The sequence below is a fragment of the Rhamphochromis longiceps genome, linkage group LG17, assembly GCF_057381845.1.
Source record: "Rhamphochromis longiceps isolate RC_006_pf linkage group LG17, R_longiceps_female_GT1.1, whole genome shotgun sequence".
Classification (NCBI taxonomy): domain Eukaryota; kingdom Metazoa; phylum Chordata; class Actinopteri; order Cichliformes; family Cichlidae; genus Rhamphochromis; species Rhamphochromis longiceps.
In genome coordinates this window covers 20558002-20581436 of record NC_140573.1, presented here as the reverse complement: position 1 = coordinate 20581436, position 23435 = coordinate 20558002, and the positions used below count along the sequence as shown (strand labels likewise).

Genomic DNA, 23435 nt, shown 5'->3' with positions numbered 1-23435 from the left:
TTGAATTTCTTCCTTCTCAGCTGACAATACTTGATTACAGAACTGGTACTTGAGTGCCGATAGTTGAGTTTCAGTTATTGATAATTCAAATTCATTGCAAATGTTTAATGTTAATAATACTGTTTAATTATACTACTATTATTACTATTCAGATTCAACAAAACTATTTATCAAAATTATAAAGTAAATCACTAAATCGTTTTAAAACCATAAGTGACATTGAACTTTTGTAACATCAAAAATACCATTTGTCATTTTCTACAGTTCAGTTGTGTTATTGTCTAAATGTATATCAGTATGCTAGGCATGGAGTTTTAAATACTTACCATGTAAATAAGTTCTGCACAAATTCAATGTTTTAATGTGTGTTTTTAAAAATTAAATTGATGCCATTGCTTAAATAACAGTTTATTGATGTCACATAAAAGTAACATGTAACAACAAAAGAATTCATGAAATATATTGAAAATAAAACATCAGTTATTTTGTTCCAGCCAGCCTGAAGGATCTGTTTTTCTTTTTGCTGTTTTCACTGTTCATTTTTTCAAACACAGGTATCTTGGCATATATATGTAAAAAAAGAAATAGTCTGCCTTTTCTCTGATTGCATTGTGCACATCTATATCCATGTATATTCTTTGCACTAGGTAGTCCTCTTGTGCCCACACAACAAAGTTACACCACTGCATCCCACTGATGAGCAGTTGTCCTTGCACTTGCCAGTAATATGCGTGGCTCTTTTTTAGTTTAGGGGTACCACATTCCATCTGCACATATTTGCAGTCAATAAAGTTTTGTACATTGGGACATTTGAATTCGACGAAGCCAAACTGGGGGTATTCATTGGGGTCAAAAACAACACCATCAGGAGATGCAGCAAGCCAGGGGGCAATGGGGTGAATGACCAGACCACAGGGTGAGTAGTTAACATTCATTAGCCTACTATACTCTGCTGCTATTGCAGGCTCCATCTCAGTTCCTCTCCTCATGTCTGCTGTCTGCCTTGTTCCCTTCAATATACGCTCTGCTAGTGACTCGGCCGAGCTCTGGCCTCTGACGTGACACACCTCCCGAAACCTAGAGGCAGTCATTCTGGGCCTGCGGAGCTGATGCCACTCAGACGAAGAGCTTTGCTCACGTGTAGCTTCCTCTATTTTGTGAGCCATTTCCAGAGTTACAGACAAGCTTTTCAGATGCAGAAGCTCTTCTTCTGAGCACACAAACACACAATCTGATGGCAAGATGTCATACCCCTCCAGAGGCAAGTGCGGTGTTGGTGGTGCATCGCGGTGTAGTGTGATGTACCGGGTTGTCAAAACCGGCTGCTGATATGACAGAACACTGCCCTCCTGCACCAGCCCAAAGGCACTTTCCACAAGGGGCTTGTCAGGTCTCATGTTCATTGTGGTCACAAGTGGCCTGTCCTCAATATTAAATTTTGCATATGCCTCCGTTATTCTGAACAAGCAGGGATCTGGTAACGGACCCACCATGCCTCTGTAGAAGCCACTCCTAAAGAAAACATCAATGACAATAATGTAAGGAAGAAGGTTGTTATACTGAACAACAACTAAACTAAAAACTAAAAGGTGTAAAACAGTGGTGCATAAGTTAGAGACTGGGATGTATATGTACATGACTGAGTTAGCCGTCTTCAGAAAGTGTAATGTTGTATGTAAATTAATACCTATTCTGACACATGTATGTATGAAAAAAATAGCAACATACATTTGTAACACGTGAAACCAAATTTTACAAATCTAATTACCGTACTCCAGTCTGGGCCATCCTATTTGGTACCGGCTTAGTGAAGATCATGGAGTTGATGGGTCCTGGCTTCACACCCTAACAGAAGACACATTTACTATGGATGGTGTTGCTGTTCATATGTAAACATGGACTAATTCAAAAACTTTAACCTCATTTAAATTACCACTGTCCGTGGCTTGTGCCATTGCTGTTCAGATTCCGTGCAGCTATGCACAGGGGGGACAACCGGCACTCTGAGTTGTGAGTAGTGTGCTGTTTGGAAGAGCAATGCCACTGTGTGATTGCACATAACAGCGCCTGCCACACAGGAGCACTGGCTATGTGTCAGTATCACCGGCGATGAATCCAGAAGCTTAATCTAAGAAGAAAGAACGAAAATTAAAAATGTAACATCTTCATGGAAGAGCCGAACAGGAACATACACTGAAAAAAAGGGACTGGCCATCTCTTGGATTTATGTAAGCATCTTGCATGTATTTAACACAATTGCCTCATGTTTTAAAGATAAATGTAACTATATAGTGTAAAAACTACATGATATGCAGAAAGGGTGTATTAAATTGTTCATATCATGTTCAGGTGAAGTAAGTCAATAAGATAGCAACGTTAAATCTCGTGAAACCACGCGTGATTTCATCTCGCGGGCTTTGGATCGTGGTTTAAAAAATGCATCCATCTCAGTCAAGTCGAGCAGCCAACTCTACGTTTTTTGGTATGTCTTGATTTTTTGAATTAATGTTTACCATATTTCAGCCAAATGTAGTTAAACGTCTAGAGTGCCGCCATGTAACATGCTAAAAAAGAGCCGTTAGCTGATTTGCTGTTTTATCTGTTGTCAAAGAATTGGCGCTTTTTCATTTGAATTTGTCTTTGGCACAAGAGCCGTAATATCACATTAAACCTAATTACGAGGCACTCTCAACATAATTTGGTTTTCTGTGTGAATAGATTTGCCAACTGACTCTTCAGTTACATTGTGTATTTACTGCACCGTGGTGTTAGTGAGATTTTGGACATTGAACAGCTTAAGCTAATATCATCAGTGGCATTATGCTAGCTTACATCCCTACCCCTCCTGCCCTCACCTGCTGTCCGTTTGTTTTTGGGGTTTTTTTGCTGCACATTGAGAGATGACCTCTATTCTGCATTTCACCAGGAGTCAGCTGATGGATTGTGGGTTCAAGGTGTTATGGTAAGAAAGTATATTCTATTTTCGCTTAAGGTTTCTGTAACTTAATTATAATAGATTTTTTATAGTTATTAGGTGCATGCATACTCAAATAGACCACCCTATTAATACAACTGAGAAATCCAAAATCTGCCATAGGTTTAACCTGTATGTATTGTCAGAAAGGTGATTACTGGACTCACATTAATGCACACTTGAACTAAAATGAGGTTGTAACTTGTGGGTTCTTGGGTTGCAAATCAGAAACAAACATCTTTGGATTTTTTTAATCCCATAAGATCTGGAAACACAGTTTTTATTCAACAAAACATTGCTGATTAACCAAGCACAGTGCCTGCTGTTATTTCAAAATAATTTTATGTCATTTTAGATGAAATGCAGCATTCCAGTGCATCCCAACCATGCCTTTACAGTCAAGGTTTCTGACGGAGCTGAGTTTCTCTCTGACAGTCTGCTGAAAGTGTTTGCAAAGTGATCGGGGGAACAGGGCACAAAGCTAAAGGATGTAGCTGCCATGATGACAGTAAGAACTTTAAAATTCTTTAACTACAAAGTGTATATGTATTGCATTAGGTCAGTAAAAGATTTTTATGCTGCATCCATTGAAACAGTCAACTATTACCCGTGAGTACTGATTCCACCGAAAGGATGCCATAATTTTCGTTATGCATTTACTGGCCCACTGAGAAAAATTTATCTTTTTAAAAAAAAAAAAATGTTCTGGAAACTATATATCCATAAAGTTGATGTCAAACAGGAACTTTTGATATTTCTTTGTAGATGCTGGTGTTGCATGTTGACTGGTTTAAGTTTTTGTCTGGGATCATTTTCTTCTGTGCTACTGAAAAGTTCACAAATCTCTGTTTTCTTTGTTATAATACTTTAGGATGACATTAATGCTCGAAGGGAGTCTCATCAAAGTGCTCCGCATCTGTGTGAAAGACAATTGCAACATCTTGGTGCAGGAGTTCATGGTGAGTGTTTTATGAGTAGATTGTGGCTTTGCAACTTTTAAAAATGCATTTAGTTATCCACTTGATCCTCATTGAACTGGTTAGGACCAGTAGTCCTCTTTAATAATTTGAAGTTCACATGAGGCCTGGTAGTGAACTCGGCCGCCCCCCCTTGAGGCCCCACCCCCCTATATTAGGGGTCACATCAGTGTGAAAAAACTTTAAATTTGTCATTCTAGTGAACAAAGGAAAATCCCCCCAATATTTAGCTTTTGTTTGAAAAAAAAAAAAAAAAAGACCAACAGCTAACCAAATTGTGGGGCTGAAAGTCTAAATTCTAACATCTTCTGAGTGACATAACCTGGATTTCTGATGGGCCGGTGTCTTTCTAACAAAAACTAATGTAAAGCATTTGAAATTATTATGTTTTTCACTCTGTCTTAGAAACTCTGTTAGACCATGAATGTCAGCATGGCAGGCAACTCTTTGGCTATAGCTATTTACTATGTTGCTTGCATTGGTTTAAATTACTCTAACATTAGAACTGGTAGATTCAAAAGAGATGAGTTTAAAAAGGAATCTTAAAGAAATGTTTTGTGTTTAACCAGGACTTGACTGAGGCCACTGCACAGATTGAGAAAACCACAATGAACATCTGTCTCCAGAGGATGCACCAGGCAATGACTTTTCTGATGTTGGCATCATCATCGAGGGTATAGTAGTTCTTCAAGATCTGGATAACGTGACCTTTGCAGTAGCCATGCTGTTTGGACCTTTTTTATTCCTTCAATATGAGTTACCCATCACAACTCTGCTACACTTTTGAGGTGATTCAAAGGGTGGTAATGGAGTTGGATGCAACTCAGCTCTCAAGAAAAACTCACAACTAAGACAAAACTGCTCCTGCAACGAAGCTCACTGTTATGCATGCAAGCTGATCAGCTCTAGGTGAGAGGACATTTAAATCTCACACTTGTTCTGCTGCATTTTTGAAGCTCAATTCCAGGAACAGATCGCAGGGTTCATTTTTATATACTCTGCAACTGCCATGAGGACGAGCCGTTTTTGTTGTTGTTGTTTGTTTTTCCTTTTGCTCTGTACAGCATTTTGGCAGCATTTTTAAATTTCTCTTTGTATTTTTTCTTTCTTTTACTAGTGAAGAGATGTAGCATGAACAGTTATGCAGTCTAAATATCCCATATGGGTCGTGTGAAATGTTATTTTCAGTTTCATTCAGTTGAAGTAAAGAACGTTGAATATTTCTAAGTGTGCTGTTTTGAACCAAGATGTCACAGTATGATCAGTGCTGTAATTTTTGACAGTCACTGTATCAATGTTATTTTTGCATCTCTTGAATAAAGGTTTTGACCTGCAAGTGCTAATTTCTTTAGTTATTGGGGTAAAATGGGTAATGTTAATAGGAAGGTGTTTGCCAATTCAGTAACCTAATTTAATGTTAATGGAAACTAACATTACCTCAAATTGTTTAGTTATAATTGTTGTTTAACTGAATCTTGACGTCAGAGGCCTTAAATAGAATGTTTTGATTTGTTCTTTCCCAACATTTTTCAAAAGAAACAGTCTAATTTCTTTGCTGTGATTGATTCCAGAGAACACGGAAGAACTGACATTATTTAACTGTTGATTTATGTAGATTCAGTGGAGGAGTAATGTCAGTTTAATTCTTTACCTACTGTCAATGCAGTGAAATTAGACATTTTGTTTTGAAAGGTTACTGGTGGATGCCAGCAACCATCTTGGAAGAGAACAATACAATCTGTTATAAGGCCTCCATTTGAAAATTGTATATTTGATGCTAGAATATAATAGCAAAATGTAATTTGAAGATAACATGTAGCATTTAAGTGACCAAGTAGTATTGGGTAAAAGTTATTGAATGGTGTTGGGATAAAGTGAGAAAATTGTGAAGGATTAAAATATTTCAAGAGCTCAAATTACTTCATCAAAACATGTTTAAGTCACATTTTATCAACACAAATTGCACAGGTTTATTGAACATGAATAAATTGTGTTAATTTAACTCAATTGTTTAAGTTGCTGCCAAAGCAAAACATCTGTGTGCAACAAATGTCCACCATTGAATTAAGTAAATCCAACAACATATTTTTTTCAGTGTAGTTCAGTGTTATGGTTACGCACCCTCCTGAATGCTTAGTGTTTCCTTCTCTCCCTATTAAAACAACTTAACCATGCTTGATAACTGTAATAACTTAGATTGTGTATATTTGCAGTATTAACTTGTTGTCAAATGTTTCTGATCACCCAAACACACGTTGATTTAACTATCTGACTAGTCAAATTAGGAGTGATAAAGCAGGGAGACAAGGAAAACATTCAAGTTGATGGGCCTTTAGGAATGAACTTAACTAATGCTTAAATGAACTGAACCCCACAGAACGGGGATTAACAACTTTACACAGCTTCCTGCCTACACTTAGTCTGTGTGGTGCCTCACTCTTCCTCATCGACCTGTAGCACAGGGCTCTCACACCGACCTCCCCTGACAACCTGTCTTTATTGGACACTGAATAAAGATACAAGTACCATTAGCATTATTTCTGTATTACTCATTTCAGCATGTCTTAAACATATATATTTTACACTTAGCAAGAGTAGCATTAGGTAGTTAACTACCTCCATAGTTAGCCAACTACCTAACGCTAATATAACAGTGTCTAACAACAAAAGTGACATTAGTTAAGAAAACCTCAACTATAGTTTAGGACGACATAAAACACCGTTTAAGAAAACATGTAATGTAGAGAACTGACATCAAATGAAGGACATAGCGGAGTAACGTAGTGTTTGCATTTGACGTTAGCTAGCGTTTCTTTGTCGGTTAATTTACGTTTTCTTACCTTCGTAGTTGTGTATATATGATGCAGCATATAACTTAAATCCTTTATCTAATTTGCTTGCGGGGGTAGTCGTCACTCTGCAAATCCGATGAACATCGGTGATGTTCAATTTTGGGAGCTCTTGTAGGCATCGAGTGTAGAACGTCGCCATGGTTTAACCGCACCGGAAGCACTGGAGCAGGACTACATAGAACGCGGAAGTGTTAGTGCAAGTAGTCCATTAGCATGACGTACCTAATAAAGTGACCTGTAAGGGTACTTTCCTGCTTCCTGCTGATTATTACAGGTTTGCATTCTTGTGAATTCTTATTTCCACTGAGCTTTTTCTTTACCAGTGTTGCTCTTTTCTTTAAGTCATTTTTGGACTGCCTTTCCTTCTTTGCCTGTTCCTGTGTAGATTGTCAGCCACACTGACCATCAGCCATCCAATTAAAGGCTTTCCTCAATAATCACAGCACCTTCGTTCCTCTCCTCTTTTTCTCTTTTTGTTCCTTCTGCCTTTTATTCTCACCATCTTCCTTTAGTCTCCTATTTTTATTTTATTTTATCCTATTTTTTTCCTTTTTTTCCTGCCCTTTTGTCCCCGTTCTAAAGTGAACCAACTCTGCAAAATAAATGAATAAAATCGAGTTTTAAACCAGACGGAGAGAAAAAAAAACAGCAATTTTTTGTTATCATTTTTCTCTCCAACTTGCTACCTTCGGATTTGCGTTCATCCCATGCGTCAGCAGCTGTGTGTGTGTGTGTGTGTGTGTGTGTGTGTGTGTGTGTGTGTGTGTGTGTGTGTGTGTGCGCGCATCTGATAGTCTCGGGAATTACGACACAATTTACAAGTTCACCTTGGCTTCAGAAAAACTGAATTATTTTCTGCTTCCCTTTGTGACACCATTTCATTTCATATCTTTCACGGCCGATTCTCTCCAACTAGCTCCCCATCTTCTCTCTTCTTTTTTACTCTGATTCCTCTCATATTTTTAACCTCTTTTTCTCTCTTCTTCCCTTTTAGTACTTGTTCTTTATTCATTCCTTCCCTCTAATTATCTTCTCCTTTTCCACCATCTTTCACTTTCCCTTCTCACATCATCTGATCTCTTGTTATCTCCTGTCCCCTCTGTCAGATCTCTCTCTGTCTTTGCTCTCTCATTCTTGTATGTCTGCTTGCAATGATGGATGGGGTGATGGATGCTGGGTTGCCACGGTAATTTGATGGATGGCTTAGCAGGCGATACGAGGGGCAGCAGAGCGCGCCGACACACATCTCTCGGGTGATTTTAGAAGCACTTGGTTGGCTTCAAAATGGCATTGTTGGCCAGACTGTTAGATTGTATTTGTCCACATGGCTGTAGGGTCGCAGGTTCAAATCCAGTCTGACACAGCTTCTGTCACATTCTCACATCTAACTACCGTAGTTTTCGGGTCATAAGCCGCTACTTTTTTCCCACGCTGTGAACACTGTGGCTTATACTGACGTGCGGCTAATGCATTTTTTTTTCATGCGGCCAAAAACATTTTGCCTGGTAATGTGGCACTATGTTAAAGACAGAGACATGAAAATAGTAGCCCCCCATTTTATTTTATACTCAAGGACATTTTCTTTTAGTAAGGCCACTGCAATGTAAGTTTTACTGTTGTATAAGTTCCGCCAGCAGAGGGCGCTCGGTCCTGTACGGGCGCTCGGTCCTCGGTAGCTGACGCTACACTAGAAGAAGTAGTGCCAGTGGTGAAGAGGCAGCGTACGGCCTGCGCGCCAAAGAGAACTGATGGTCTTATTTTTCTGTTTTTACAGGTAAGCTGGGTGGTTGATAATATAAACAGATGTTATAAAAGTGACAGACAGCAGTGGCGATTAATGATAAATGTCTTGTGTGTGGCGAATGTTAAGCTAAAGAGCTCATTTCCAAGTTGGTCCAGTTGTTAGCCTGTGCCGATCCAAGTGTTAGACTGTACCGAAACTCTGTGAGCTCGGTGCAGGTGTATTTTGGGGTTAAAGCCACAAGATATATATTTTGCACAATAAGAGGAAATGTGAATTGCTTTATGTTTAGTTCATGAAGAGTGAATGCTATAGAAATATGTTAAGAAAAACATTTATTTGAAAGAGATCTAGTTTATTAACCCTTTAAGACCTACCATAGAACCAAGTTCGCCAGAGCTTGTATTATATTTTTACATGCTGTGGAGCCATTTTTGGGAGCATTTCAAGTTACTATACATCAATACAACCATTATAGCCCAAACTTTAATAATATGTCTGCATTAGGTGCATAGTAATTACATAAATTGCAAAAAAGTGCAATAAACTACAAAAAAATTGAAAATCGTTTTTGTTTTTTTAACATATATTTCTAGTTAGAGAAATTTAAGAGGCTTATCCCTCAAAACTGTAAATACAAAAAAGTTACACAAACTAGTTTCCCACCACAGGAAATTTATTTTGAGTGTCTTCATAGTTTTATTTTTGAAATACACCAATTTTTATATACTGCAGGAAAAACGAAAATAAATATTATAGTGCAAATTTGCAAAATAACAGCATATGCATCAAAATAAACTATTTCCAGCAGTGCAATATGAGTCTTAAGCATCCCAGAAACGACACAGAAAGTCATAAAGTCAAACATAACTTTTTAAAACACATAACAAGTAAAACACAAGCTCATAAGGCCCCGATCGTAAAAAAACTACATTTCCGCAAAATGACGTCACTTCCGGTTTCGGGCAGGTCATGCGGTCATGTGATAGTTCGCGCTGATGGACGTAGGAAGTGTTACAAACAGCTGATGGATCGGCGAAGCGTGTTTCTGGAATATCATGTTTTTGTTGCTGCAAGTGATTTTTATGCAGTTTTTGCAAAGCTATATGTGGAAGGAAACTGTGACCTAGGACAAGCTGATGGCATAAGATGTAAGTACAACTCCTCCAGTTTCATATGCAAAAAAAATTATTGCGCTAGCTTACTTGGTTGCAGAGCTACCGGGATTTAAAAATAGTTACGCAAAACAGAGCGTGCCCGCTCCGATCGGCTGTAAAGGGTTAAATACAGTTAAGAAGACAGGTTCATAAATAGATTAAAACAGTAGTAAAAACAAGATAAAACTGTAATGAGAGTTCACTATGTTGTTCATGTGTATAGTAAAATGTATTTGTGTGATTTAACCAGTTTACAAAGGTGGTGCATGTGAATGTGAAACTGTATAAGTTACTTGTATAAAGTAATGTCAGCTACACTAGAAGAAGTAGTGCCAGTGGTGAAGAGGCAGCGTACGGCCTGCGCGCCAAAGAGAACTGATGGTCTTATTTTTCTGTTTTTACAGTTTTCTGTAAAAATAAATATGTTGCACGGGAGATGAGTTGGCCCATCATTTCAACAGTGTAACAGTAACAGTAGACCAATAAAATTGAAAAGTAGTATATATACGGTATATATTTTTACTGGTTGTTAAGAGACGTTGTAATGTTGTTTGTGCACTGTTCTGTAAAAAAACATAAGCAACGTAATTTGTGTGTTACTGATACGTACGTATACTTAAAGGTAGCCGTGTTACAGGCGCTGTTCGAGGAAAAAAAGCATTTGCAGTATGTATATTTGTATGTTACCATGTTTATGTTACCTTACGGATTAAATTAAATGTTAAAAACCCTCACGTGTAGTATTTCTGTGTAAATATCTCATATTACGAGTGAAACGCATACGGCTTAAAATCCAGTGCGGCCTGTACAAGTACAAAATTGATTTTCTTTCTAAGATTAGACCATGCAGCTTTTAATCAGGTGCGCTCTGTAGTCCGGGAATTACGGTACATGATTTGGCCTTGCAGACACTTGAAAGACCCCCAGTAGATTTTATATGAAGTGCAATTTCATTTAAAAACATGAGTGAAATGAACAAAATTAAGTTAGAAAAGAGCAGCATGTCGCATAAAGGCCTCATCCGCATAACTTTCACAGAAGGCAGCTCTAATGCTAATGTTACGCACGCTCTCTGAGGCTGGCCAAGGTTATGAATGACCCAGATATGAATCATAATTAAAGGAGTATTTCCTGAAATTATTTTCCTGTAACAAGGAGAAATGGGCGGAGTAATTCTAGTGCTGGTGTGCATGTGTGCATTGCCCTTGACTCCTGGCAGAAAAGATGAATGAACTGTAATTAGACTGATGCACAGATAATCGCTGTAGGAAAGGATGAAGAAGAAGAAGAAGAAGCAGAGAAAGAAAAGCCAAGGTCGACCAGCAGAGGCATAGAGCAGCTTACAAAAATTCACCTGAGGAAAAACAAAAACTTCAAGGGTCAAGATAAAGGTGTCCTAATGTGGAAGTACATTTTTCACAGTAAATGCAATTGTGATGTTCTTAAGGCTTCCAGAAACTACCACAGAAGAGACTCCTGAATATTTTATGCTGGACACCGATCTGATGCATCCTCAGTGATCTGTGTGTCCTCATGACCTGAAACCAGGGACCCAGTGTCATGAAACCACTGCTTCCTGGCTCTGCCGTGAATGAGTGAATAATAGTAACACAATGATTTGTGTGGATCCAAAACCTTCTCTGTCATCACACTGCAACCATGGTAATATCATGTGATCCAAAGGCTTAGGGCCGGTTTGTGATATAACATATGTATGATCAACATATGGCATGAATACTTTTGGAATACTATTCTTCTTTTGTGTGATACATTTTTAATTAAGAACTATATTTAGGACAAACTCTCTTAACTGCTCTCAGAGGCAGAAAAATTGAGCTTTCACTATTGAAGAAAAGCTGTTCAAAAATAAGGATGGAGAGAATAAATACCATCAGAGATCAATGGTTCTCAAAGACAAACTTGTTTGTTTCAAAGTTCTTTCTGCTAACATGCTAATGTTGCTAACACAGTGTAAACTCTAATGAAAATGTCAATTCATTTCTATTCAATTCAATTTTATTTATATAGCGCCAAATCACAACAAAAATTGCCTCGAGGCGCTTCATAGGTACAGAGAAAAACCCAACAATCATATGACCCCCTATGAGCAAGCACTTTGGCAACAGTGGGAAGGAAAAACCCCCGTTGCATTTGATTAATTTCTTCTTATGCTGTTTTTATAGTTTTATTGTTTTACATTGTTTTATTTACTGTTATATTGTTTTTATATTCCCATTTCCTGTGTTGTAAAGCACGTTGTGATTTTTATCTGTGAAAAGCGCTATATAAATAAATTTTACTTACTTACTTACTTACTTACTTACTTACTTACTTACCTTTTAACAGCAAGAAACCTCCGGCAGAACCAGGCTCAGGGAGGGGCGGCCATCTGCTGCGACCGGTTGGGGTGAGAGAAGGAAGACAGGATAAAAGACATGCTGTGGAAGAGAGACAGACATTAATAACATGCATGATTCAATGCAGAGAGGTCTATTAACACATACTGAGTGAGAAAGGTGACTGGAAAGGAAAAACTCAATGCAGCATGGGAATCCCCGGCAGCCTACACCTATTGCAGCATAACTAAGGGAAGATTCAGGGTCATCTGGTCCAGCCCTAACTATATGCTTTAGCAAAAAGGAAAGTTTTAAGCCTAATCTTGAAAGTAGAGATAGTGTCTGTCTCCTGAATCCAAACTGGAAGCTGGTTCCACAGAAGAGGGGCCTGAAAACTGAAGGCTCTCCCTCCCATTCTACTTTTAAATACTCTAGGAACAACAAGTAGGCCTGCAGAGCGAGAGCGAAGTGCTCTAATAGGGTGATATGGTACTACAAGGTCATTAAGATAAGATGGGGCCTGATTATTTAAGACCTTGAGGAGCAGGATTTTAAATTCAATTCTGGATTTAACAGGAAGCCAATGAAGGGAAGCCAAAACAGGAGAAATATGCTCTGTCTTTCTAGTCCCTGTCAGGACTCTTGCTGCAGCATTTTGGATTAACTGAAGGCTTTTCAGTGAGCTTTTTGGACATCCTGATAATAATGAATTACAGTAGTCCAGCCTGGAAGTAATAAATGCATGAACTAGTTTTTCAGCGTCACTCTGAGACAGGATATTTTTAACTTTAGAGATGTTGCGCAAATGGAAGAACGCAGTCTTACATATTTGTTTAATATGTGCGTTGAAGGACATGTCCTGGTCAAAAATGACTCCAAGGTTCCTCACAGCGTTACTGGAGGCCAAGGTAATGCCATCCAGGGTAAGAACCTGGTTAGATACCATATTTCTAAGATTTTCAGGGCCGAGTACAATAACCTCAGTTTTATCTGAATTAAGAAGCAGAAAGTTAGCGGCCATCCAGGTCTTTATGTCTTTAAGACATTCTTGCAGTTTAACTAATTGGTGTGTGTTATCTGGCTTCATGGATATATATATATATATATATATATATATATATATATATATATATATATATATATATCAGAACAAACAAAAGTCCTGCCTGTATAATGATGGTCCACCAACACGTTTGTCTTGTTATTATATTAGTTATTATAATAATCCCCCCTCATCTCAGCCGATTACTGAGTGTGGTAATGCTGCCTCGGGGACTAAAAGCAGGTACTTGGGAATTAATCACAAGAACTAATCTCATCAATGTAACACTAAATGGTCCTTCGGCACTTTATATTTGCACTTCTGCAACGGGTAATCCATTTAACTTGACCATGTTTGACAGAATGCTAAACCTGCAATCCTGCTGTCTTTAAAATGTCCCTGCTTCGAACCTTTGGGTTTGGGTTTAGTCCATCCAAATGAGCCATCTTACCCACCCAATCAGAAAAGAGCAGAGCAACTAGTGAAGAAGTCACACACAAACAGATAACCGTCTCTCACTCATGCAGATGTGTCCTTGTGTTCTTTATGAGTTTTCTTTGTACATTTAGCCTAGGTTCAGTGAGGTTTTGCTTCGATTTCACATGTGAACTGAACATGACAGAAACATCTGTGCTGTAAGATATGATTCATGCTCTATCTCATCACTAATATATTTAATGTAACAAAACATAAATTACTGATATGCTTTAGTGTTTTGGTCGGTAACAAAAAAGTGGTTAATTCTGTTACATCCGTCTCTGATTTTCCCTCATTTGCTCCTTTTCTCACTGGCTGCAGGGAGCTGAGAGAGGGCATTTATTATGTTTGCAGTGATATGTATGTTACAGTAGTCAGTTTTTAGCTTTAATATTCCTTTGTTCTCTGAACGAGCAGAACAAAAACATGAAAGCAAGCTCCATATATAATAAGAACCTTTATTCTTCCCCTGAAACATAAAAATATTTTATTGACACGTGAAGCGTGTCAGACGTTTATTTAAAACCTTACATGTGTTTCATATTTTACAGTATTTACTGACTTACAGCTGAATTAGTCAAGAATTTGGACAGGTTTCTTCACATTGAAAGCAAAGTTGTGTCTGTTGAGTCCTTCAGTAACTGTTCTGTTCTGGAGCCTGTAGAAACCTTCACAGAGATGCTTGTCATGCTTGTTTTACAAGAATTATCTGCTGATCAGAGATGCCAACAGGAACCAGTCAGTAGTTTCTCATCCAAGTTACCTACCTGTAATTTCTAGATCCCTATCCATAGGGTTTGGTTCTCCAAATCGATTTAGATTAGGCCTTCAAAATAAAAGTGTCACTAATGGAGTGTTGCTCCTGCATCTAGAGAAGCGATTCCTCTGGTGGGCTATGAAGGTACTGCAGCTGGGCCTCAGTATTACAGTTTTTCTCTATTGGTTTGGCTCATTTCTTGAAACAGAAATTACATTCTCAAAACTCTAAGATCATTTGGCAAAACACTCTTACAGTTTAGCACAACACTATAGCTCACCTGCAAAAGCTCATATCTCTTCCAAAACTGTCCACTCGGGCTTCAATCTAAATCCCTTTCTCATTTAAACAGTCAGTGTCTCCAAAATGGCAAAGATCCTTCTCAATAGCTTTGGCTCATTTCTCGACACAGATCGGACATTCTCATCATTCTTGGTGCTTTTGTCAAAATAAACCTGGATGGTTGATCACAACAACATGGTCCACCTGCAAAAGCTCATATCTCCCCTAAAACAGTTCAGTCATGTGTCAAAACTACATTTCTTTCTAATCTGAATAGTCAGTGCCCCCAAAATGCATCGTCCCTTTGGCATTATGTGAGTACTGCCATACAAAATGTTTAGATGTTTTGTCACTATGGCAGAGGACCAACAATATACAACAGAAAAGAGTAGCCTCCAAGGTTTGACATCACAGATTGCACTCACACTACCAAGGAAATTATAACCATTTGTTATTCACACACAAAGAAAATTTTATACATATGTAAAAAGAAAATGTACATTACACTAGTAAATTGTATGAACACAAAATCAAAAAACAAGGACTTATTCAGTGGTCGCTGTACTCATTCTCCCGCTCTTGTCCACTGTCTTCACCCTCCTGATTATTTACACGCTGTTGTCCGTCTGGTCCCCTGCATTGATCTCCTATAATGTCGTCACACGCTGCGTCCATAGCATGGAGCAGGGACGGCTGATCCTGAGCATGATTCTCATACACTCTCCACCTCCAAGCAGAGAAAAACTCCTCTATCGGATTGAGGAAAGGAGAGTAAGGTGGTAGGAATGACCATGACCATCCTTGGATGCGTTGCAAACCAGCCCCTAATGAGTGGGCTATGGTGGAAATTGACATTGTCCCACACAATTACATGAATGGGTAGGTGAGGCCCTATGAGACCTCTCTCATTTTCAGGGATAAAATCGGTATAAAGGCGATCCAAGAAGATGAGGAGCTTGTGTGTGTTGTATGGGCCAAGACTGGGGATGTGAGTGGCCACACCATTCTCAGAAATGGCAGCACACATAGTTATATTGCCCCCTCGCTGACCTGGGACATCCACTGTGGCCAGGTGGCCAATAATATTGCGGCCACGTCTTCGGCCCTTCCATACACTCAAGCATGAATCCATGTTCAGAGATCGGACTGGCTCTGGTCAAGCTCTATATATCTGTGTTTGGCAGCACACAATCATGGAACACACCTGTGTGTCACACTCCCACTTCGTTAGTCTAGTTTCACCTGACTGTCATTGACTGTCATCAATTTATCAAATATTCAAAGAAATTCATATATGGTATTCATGGTATTATGTTCTTGACCAATTTTGACAATTGAACAGACAGTTGTGCATGCGAGTACTTATACAATGAAATCATGCTGACATGTTTTGGAGAGAATGATCATTAGACTGAGAATCAACTAATCAGTTTAGATCTACAAGATCTATTCATTTGGAAAATGTGCTAAATGTGGGCTAACTGTATAACTGTAGGCTACTTGTACTTAATCATTTGCAAAGATGCACTGAGACAATTGAGACATGTACTTAGGCATTTGCCACTTGATAAAATGAATGAGAAATGCCATTCTGTTGTGAACATTTGCCAAGAGGTTTGGAGGTTTGTCCATGTTATTTTGAGAATGTAATTTCTGTTTCAAGAAATGAGCCAAACCAATGGAGAAAAACTGTAACAGACATTTCATTTGAAATATATATATAGTGAGAAATCTATACACGTGTATTCATTTAAATAAAAAGTTCATTAAAACTGAAAATAGGAGGTGGATACTTTGTGATATTACTCATAACTCTACATTTACTGCTCTTGAACTGACGTTTGTATCCCTGTGGTGGGTGAGTTACACATTGGCACCAAACACTTGACTGGGTAGCATCAGCAATTTATAGCCAACAGCCTAGCTTGTTTATGGTTTTTTGAATAATATTTTAAGAAATAAACTCTCTCTTGTATTTTGATTGAAGTGAAGATTTAAGATGAAATTTACAGTTTTTCTCAGTCGCTTTGGTGCGTTCCTCAGAACACCATTAACATTTGCACAGCAGTTAGTGCATTTCCCAAAACAATTAGTGCAAACTGCAAAACCTAGTGGATAGCCTGCAAAAGCACGTCACATGCACAGAATTGATTATCCATACCTCAAAAGCAAGTATCCATGTCAATGAAACTGTCAGTGCCATCAAAATGAAAAGTCTTGACACCATCTTTATGAACAAGATAGTCAAAGGGCATTGTCATGTTTCCACTATGACAGTTTATAATTTCAGTGTTTCCCATTGCAAAAACAATTGGTGACACCTGAAAATGCTGACGACAGCACTATGGCCTACCTGTACAGCCATCTGAAATGTGCAGTAAAGTCACTGTAGATGTTATGGGAGTCTTGGGAGTAACTGAGACACTGAATACGTACGTTTCACATTTCCATTGTGTAGAAGTGTTTGTAATCCTACAGAATTGTGCAAAAGAAAAATATGCTACAGTCACTTGTTCACTGTAGAATACATGTAAACATAAAATCACCCATTTGGTAGAGCTGTGCACTAATGTGAACAATAAACAGCACATGTAACAGTACAGTAAATCATTCTGGCACATCCAGACGTTCCTGTCTGTCTGGCCACATATTTTCATCTACATCACAACAGATGTTATCCCTCGCAATGCAGCGAGGAAAGTATCTCCTGGAGTGGCGAATCCATCCTCTGCAGGACCCTGCTGTGATGTCGTCACATGCTCCATCCATGGCTGCTAGCAGGGCCATTTGCTCATGTGGATGCCGGTCATAAACTTTCCACCTCCAGGCAGAGAAAAACTCCTCTATTGGATTAAGGAATGGGGAATATGGAGGGAGATATTCAACCAGAATTCTGTCATGTGCTGCAAACCACTCTCTGACCTGATGGGAGTGGTGAAAACGGACATTATCCCAGACAACAACATACTTGCTGAGTTGGCCTCCACCTCTCTCATTCTCAGGGACTAGGTCCCTGTAAAGAGTGTCTAAAAATGTCAGGAGATGTTGGGTATTGTATGGACCAAGAAGGGGGATATGGGTGAGGACGCCGTTGTCTGAGATGGCTGCACACATGGTAATATTCCCTCCGCGCTGACCGGGGACTTCAGTGGTTGCCCTCTGTCCAATGCGATTTCTTCCACGCCTTCTGCCTTTGGCCAGATTGAAACCTGCCTCATCAACATATATGAATGTGTGCAGTGTTTCCCTGGCTTCCAGCTCCAGTACACGCTTTAGAGAGAGACAGAAATGCAATGTCACAATATGCCTGTGTACAGCAACAAACAGTAATGCATGCATTTGGTAAAACACATTGTAGAGTATGTGCTGTGGAATTGCAAGTGTACTGCATGAAACTACGAAGTACTGTACAACAGTTTGCAGTGCAGAACATAGAAGACCAGCTTTACCTGCACATACTGGTGACGGATCTCCTTCACCCTGTCACTGTTTCGTTCAAATGGCACTTTATACAATTGCTTCATGTGGATTTCATTTTTCTTGAGTACTCTGTCAATTGTTGAAATTGAAACAGATTCAGTATTGCCAAATACCGTGTAATTCTCTATGACAGCGCTTTGTATTTCTCTCAGCTTTATTGCATTGTTTGCAATGACCATTGCACAAATGGCTTCTTCTTGCTGTGGGGTAAAAAGGGGCCCTCTTCCGCCTCCGCGAGGTTGTCTTACAATCCTATGTGGTGCAGAGTGAACTTTTTGTGAAATTGCAAATACAGTACAGTAACATGTGATGTGTCTGAGATGGCACAGTACAGTACAGTGTATTACTGTTTGCATACCTGTTTTCCCTACGGAATGTTTGAATGATTGAACTGACAGTAGTTCTTCCAATATTGGGTTGCACCCTTCGACCAGCCTCCTCCATGGTGAGGCCGTGATTGACAACATGGTCCACAATTGTAGCCCTTATTTCATTAGGAATCCGCCTATATCTGCCTCTTCTCCCTCTTCCCCTTCCCCTTCCTCCCCGCATCCTCACCCCTCTTCCACGGTGCTGACCTTCCATTATGTGTCACAGAAGTGTAGAAATGGTACACACTAGCTCCTGCGCAGTTTATATATGCTTGCCAATTGGGGATTCACAGGATTCATCCATAATTGACAGTGAACAAGTTGTTTGTCATTGGTTACAACTAAACTTTCACACGCCTCCTCATGAGTGACAGCTGTAATTCACCTGAGATCAATTGTTCAATTTCGGAGACATTTCCAGGAACAATGATACAGAAAGGTATAGGATTTGCTTGACAGATGGCCAATATTTGGCATGTGATAACTAGTTCAACAATTTTGTGTGTGATGACTCAAGCAATGGATGTATGACCATTAGTTTTATTGGGAACGACTATTCAGCATCCATAGGTATGATTACTTTTGACTGACATGACATAAGCAAATGGAAATGTCAGAAAGCAGCAGGGAAATGTATGGAAGCAACTGATTCATGTCCAAAATCATTTGCAGTTTGTTCAGAGAGAGGAGAAATTGCTACTATGATGTGCACAAATGACTGAGTGTTGTGGGGGTTGAACTAATAGTTATGAGAATTTCAATTCTGATCTGAGAAACGCACCAAAGTGACTGAGAAAAACTGTAAGTCGGCCGCAGGACTCTTGACCAGTGGCGGAGCGGGGTGGCTTACTGGGCTTAAACCCGGGTTGTTTTTGCAGAAGCCCGGGGTCTTTTGAAGTGTCATTTGTTTCATCGTTAGATGCCTGGCTGACAACTGTATAAAACAAAAACTACACACAATATTCAAAGCACATAGCGCACACTGTGGGAATTTACGACTGTGCGTAAATCCCCCCTAATATTGGTATGATCCGAGCTCAGGCACTAAGCGACTAAGCGAGTGGGCGGGGGGAGCTGCTGCCTGCGAGTTTGCTGTTGGAGAAGTGAAGACAAGCAGACGGAGGAGAACTGAAGTTTGAGCAGGTACCAAAGCAAATCATCCGTACTGTACAAATAATGTAAATATGACTGTGAATCACAAAAGATTGATATCAAATTGATCACTTGACCCATATTACGTTACTTGCTCTTCGAGTGAATCAACAAATGGCGAAATGAAAAGCCGAACAACAACAATGCTGTTTTTTCAGTCCTAGCTTACATGTGTGTTTATTTCGTATTTTCAGTTGTTACCTTCCACAGCTAAATAAAACGCTCTAAATCGGTTTCAGTTATGTACTGATATGCAAGAATGGACATAAGGAGCTTCTTTCAAAGAAAAAACTCAGGTAGATGTTATTTTATATATTATGCTTTGTATGTTGTTCAGTATATTTCTATGCAAAACAAGAGGAATTTCAATACACAGCAGTATATTCACAGTTTAAACCAGACATTTACATACACTTTAGGGAAAAACGTAAAAACATTTTTTTTTAACTGTACAACATCAATTTAGAGTAAACTTGTTTTGGATAAATAAATATTTAAATATCCTTTGAATTAGTTAAATGTCAGAATATAGAGAGACAGAGCTGTCTATTTTTTATCACTTTCATCAAATTTAGGAGCACATATACACTAAGTTTATTGTTAATTAATAAGAAAACTCCAGACAATTCCATTCTGAGCTGAAGAAGCTTCTGATAGGTTAGTAGAGTCCATGTGAGTAAATTGGTGGCACAGCTGTGGATGCATTTAAGGCAAAACACAGAGCCTGTTTCTTTGAAATGGGAAAATCAAGAGATGTCAACCAAAACACCAGGAAAAGAACTGTGGAGCTCCATAAGTGTGGCTCAGTATGAATACAATTTGGTGCCATTTGTAATTAAGAAATACAGATAGTTTCTCTCTTTACACTTAAAGTTAACAAATATGTTTTTTATATTTATCAATCTAAAAAAAATAAACATTTAGTCTGATTTGATGTTACAGTTAAAAAAGTGTTTTTATCTGAAGAGTGTGTAAATATCTGGTTTCAACTGTATATTTGATGATGTTGGTGTTTAGCTTGATTGTCGGCACAAAGAGGGAGAGAGAGAGGAACAGAGAGGGAACAAGAGCAGGTGAGACACACATGTTAGTCAAATGGTTTTTTGCCAAAACTCATCAGAACATGTATCTCGTACCTAGTGTTTCTTTTTAAGTTTGCTATTTTTCAAATTCTATATTTATTAAGTTATGCAGGCTTGTTTGCACAACAAGGCTAAATAATTATATAAACTTTTCTGAATCTAAATAGTGGACTTTGGTAGAATTAAAAAATAATTGTAGTGCAGGTCCATGATGATTTTGAGTGTTTTGATTCTGTCTTGGTTAAGTCCTAAAGAAGTCCTGTTTTAATTCCCGATCAGTTCTGGGTCTGGTTGAATTTGGGTTTAGTCCCTGTGTCTTGATACAGCCCTGATTTTGTTCTGCCTTGCTGCTTAACTAAAAAAAAGAGTTTAAGATATCCTGCATATGTGATATATATTTTTTCCTATATGAAGCTATTCTTTTTTGAAAAAACTGAAAGCACAGCCTAATAAATCTCTCATTCACCCCCAATCCCACATGCATACTAACCTTTAGGGCTAAGAGCCGGGTGTATAAAATGTCTGGCGCCGCCTCTGCTCTTGACGTTGGGAGTGGCTGGTCTGGAGAACTCTTTGTTAATCCCAAATCTTTGCAGCTTCTAGCAACTGCTAAACAACTTAACTGGGAACATTACTATTGCTTTGTGACCGGGGCTTACTTCTTGATATAGTTTCTTACTGTCTTTCCTCAGATTTCTTTTTTAGCTTGGTTCCTCTGCATACTTCCTGCATTTAGAGGGAAGTTTAAAATGCTATTTCCAGCATTTATACACTTCCCTCTATTGATTTGCAATTTGACTGCCACAAAACACTGGTTGGTGGTGGTGGTTCTCCCTTTGAGATGGTCCATTCTCTGGCAAAATGTATTTACTTCACTAAACATTATTCCGACATTTCCAGCATCAGCTTTTTTTATTGATTTCTTGTGTAGCCCTAAAACCACGCAGAACTCATATTTGGAAATGGAAGCAAAGCACTTGTGAGGATTGTGGCTACTAAACCTGCATCAACCCACTCCCACTTAACATGAGTTGGTTTCAATGGCACTTAATGTGGCGGGCACTCCATGTAAATATGCATAGAGAGTCAGAGTGGGTAGGTGGAGGGTAGAGGGCGGGTGAGCCTGCAGACATGCTGGCAGCTCTGCGAGACGTATCAAGCAAAAGCTGAGGCTGATGGAAATATTATTCACTTTGTCTGCCGGAGAAATGAAATAAAAGCTGAGTTTGAACTTTAGTTAATAATAGTGTGTCAAGCATTTCTGTGCCCGCCTCATTACTTACAGGGAGAATGTGAAAAAGCGATTCTTATATGTATACAGTCAGCACCCAGACACTGAATCCGAGCAGCATCTGCAACAATGTGATGTATAACACTAATAGTCACGCATTTGCTTAATTAATGAGTTTGCAGTCTTCATTGTGACCAATTACACTCAGTCTGTTTCCCTGTTCCTGCAAAGTTTTAGAAGCTATTTAATTTAAATTACTGTGCAGTGTAGCTCAAATGGCAACCGCGCTCTGTGCAGCCGTATAATAGATCCTCTGTCACGGCTGCCGGCAGGTCAGTTCCCTCCAACCTCCCATTCTTCTTCTCTTCCTCCCCACAGGAGGTGCATTGTTGGGTTCAGTCAGCACAAACCACAGCTTCCCTTTGATCCGGCTCTGACTTGCACAGATTGAGTGATTCTTTTTTTCTGTATGTTATCACAATCTCAGCCTGATTCTGCCCCGCTGGGGGCAGTGATGAACACACTGCAACGGGCCACACAGTGATGCAACACCCTCTGCTCGATCGCTGATGAGCCACACACAGCTGACACCGCAGGAAGCCGACCAATCAGTGTGACCTTGGTAGCAGCCATCCTGCTGACTGATTGTGATTCTTATGAAAAAGTCAAGATGTCAAAGCATACTGAAACCTTTTTTTTCTTGGAGACAGTTATTGTTTTTCTGTGTCTACTCTGCTATCTACGGAAGTTTTCACACCTCTAAGTTCATTGACTCTGACCTGAATCAGATGATGAGTTTGTAAACTGAGGGGTTTTTTTTCTCTTTGCTTGTTTATTTTTATGCAGAGAAATCTCCAAGTGAGCCAAAACGCTTCAAGACAAACCACAGGACATCCACATTCACTCGGCTTATTGGTCACATGTGTGGGGCAGGAGCAACAACAGCAAATATCAGGATTTAAATACAGAGGTACAAAACGGATTAAATCAGCAGAAGTTTAGTCACAGAAACACAATTTTAATCAGTGAGAATAAACCAGTTTTAAAAAAAGAAACTAAATTAAACCTAAAATAAAATCATGATTAAACCCACAAAGTAAACTAGGACCTACCGCAGACTGCTAAAAGTGTCTAAACGTTTCACTTAAACACATACATTTTTCGTGACTGTTACACAGTATTTAAATCCACTGTATCCACCATCAGATATGAATGAAGCTCTCTGCTGCCCCTCTGGGAGTATACTCTGGAGTTGTTCCGCTATGATTTCACTGGAGCTCTTTTCTTTAATATGTTTGTGGGCTCAGATGGTTGTAGTGGTGCTGTGGGATTTCACTCAGTTTTAATGTGTTCCCAGGCCCCTGTGGTTGTAATATTGCTGTGGGGATTTGAAGCGGGCCTGTGATATTTTAAAGGATTATTGAGTTTTTCTGTGAGCAAATGGACTCAGCTTAAACTGATGTTCATTTAGCAGACCTTCAGAGAATTCAGTTGCTTTTATTTAGATCTGCACAGACAGATGGC

The 23435-nt window shown here is 39.1% G+C and overlaps 1 protein-coding gene and 1 long non-coding RNA gene across 3 annotated transcripts; one reads left to right on the top strand and one right to left on the bottom strand.

Moving 5' to 3' along the window:
• Positions 1-401: 401 nt before the first annotated feature.
• On the bottom strand, positions 402-6942 carry LOC146649640 (uncharacterized). Of its 2 annotated transcripts, XM_085387316.1 has the most exons (5): positions 6792-6942; positions 6366-6457; positions 1934-2128; positions 1769-1845; positions 402-1512 (listed from the first exon to the last, which is right to left on the bottom strand). In XM_085387316.1, exons 1-5 carry the CDS (start codon positions 6940-6942, stop codon positions 537-539), a joined length of 1491 nt encoding a protein of 496 aa, XP_085243442.1. In that variant the 3' UTR covers positions 402-536. The 2 variants fall into 2 exon arrangements, with proteins under 2 accessions (XP_085243442.1, XP_085243440.1); XM_085387314.1 differs by lacking the exon at positions 6366-6457 and having other exon boundaries at positions 6792-6923.
• On the top strand, positions 2913-5123 carry LOC146649641 (uncharacterized). The gene is made up of 4 exons (XR_014908248.1): positions 2913-2962; positions 3330-3482; positions 3846-3933; positions 4521-5123. It is a non-coding gene; the product is annotated as an uncharacterized LOC146649641 (long non-coding RNA).
• Positions 6943-23435: the final 16493 nt, after the last annotated feature.

Excerpts from the sequence above, each read along its gene's own strand:
- LOC146649640 (XM_085387316.1), bottom strand. The coding sequence starts at position 6,942 with ATGGCGACGTTCTACACTCGATGCCTACAAGAGCTCCCAAAATTGAAC. Across the intron at positions 1,846-1,933 it reads GGCACAAGCCACGGACAGTG|GGTGTGAAGCCAGGACCCAT; the intron begins GTAATTTAAATG and ends GTCTTCTGTTAG. Across the intron at positions 1,513-1,768 it reads ATGGCCCAGACTGGAGTACG|GAGTGGCTTCTACAGAGGCA; the intron begins GTAATTAGATTT and ends TGTTTTCTTTAG.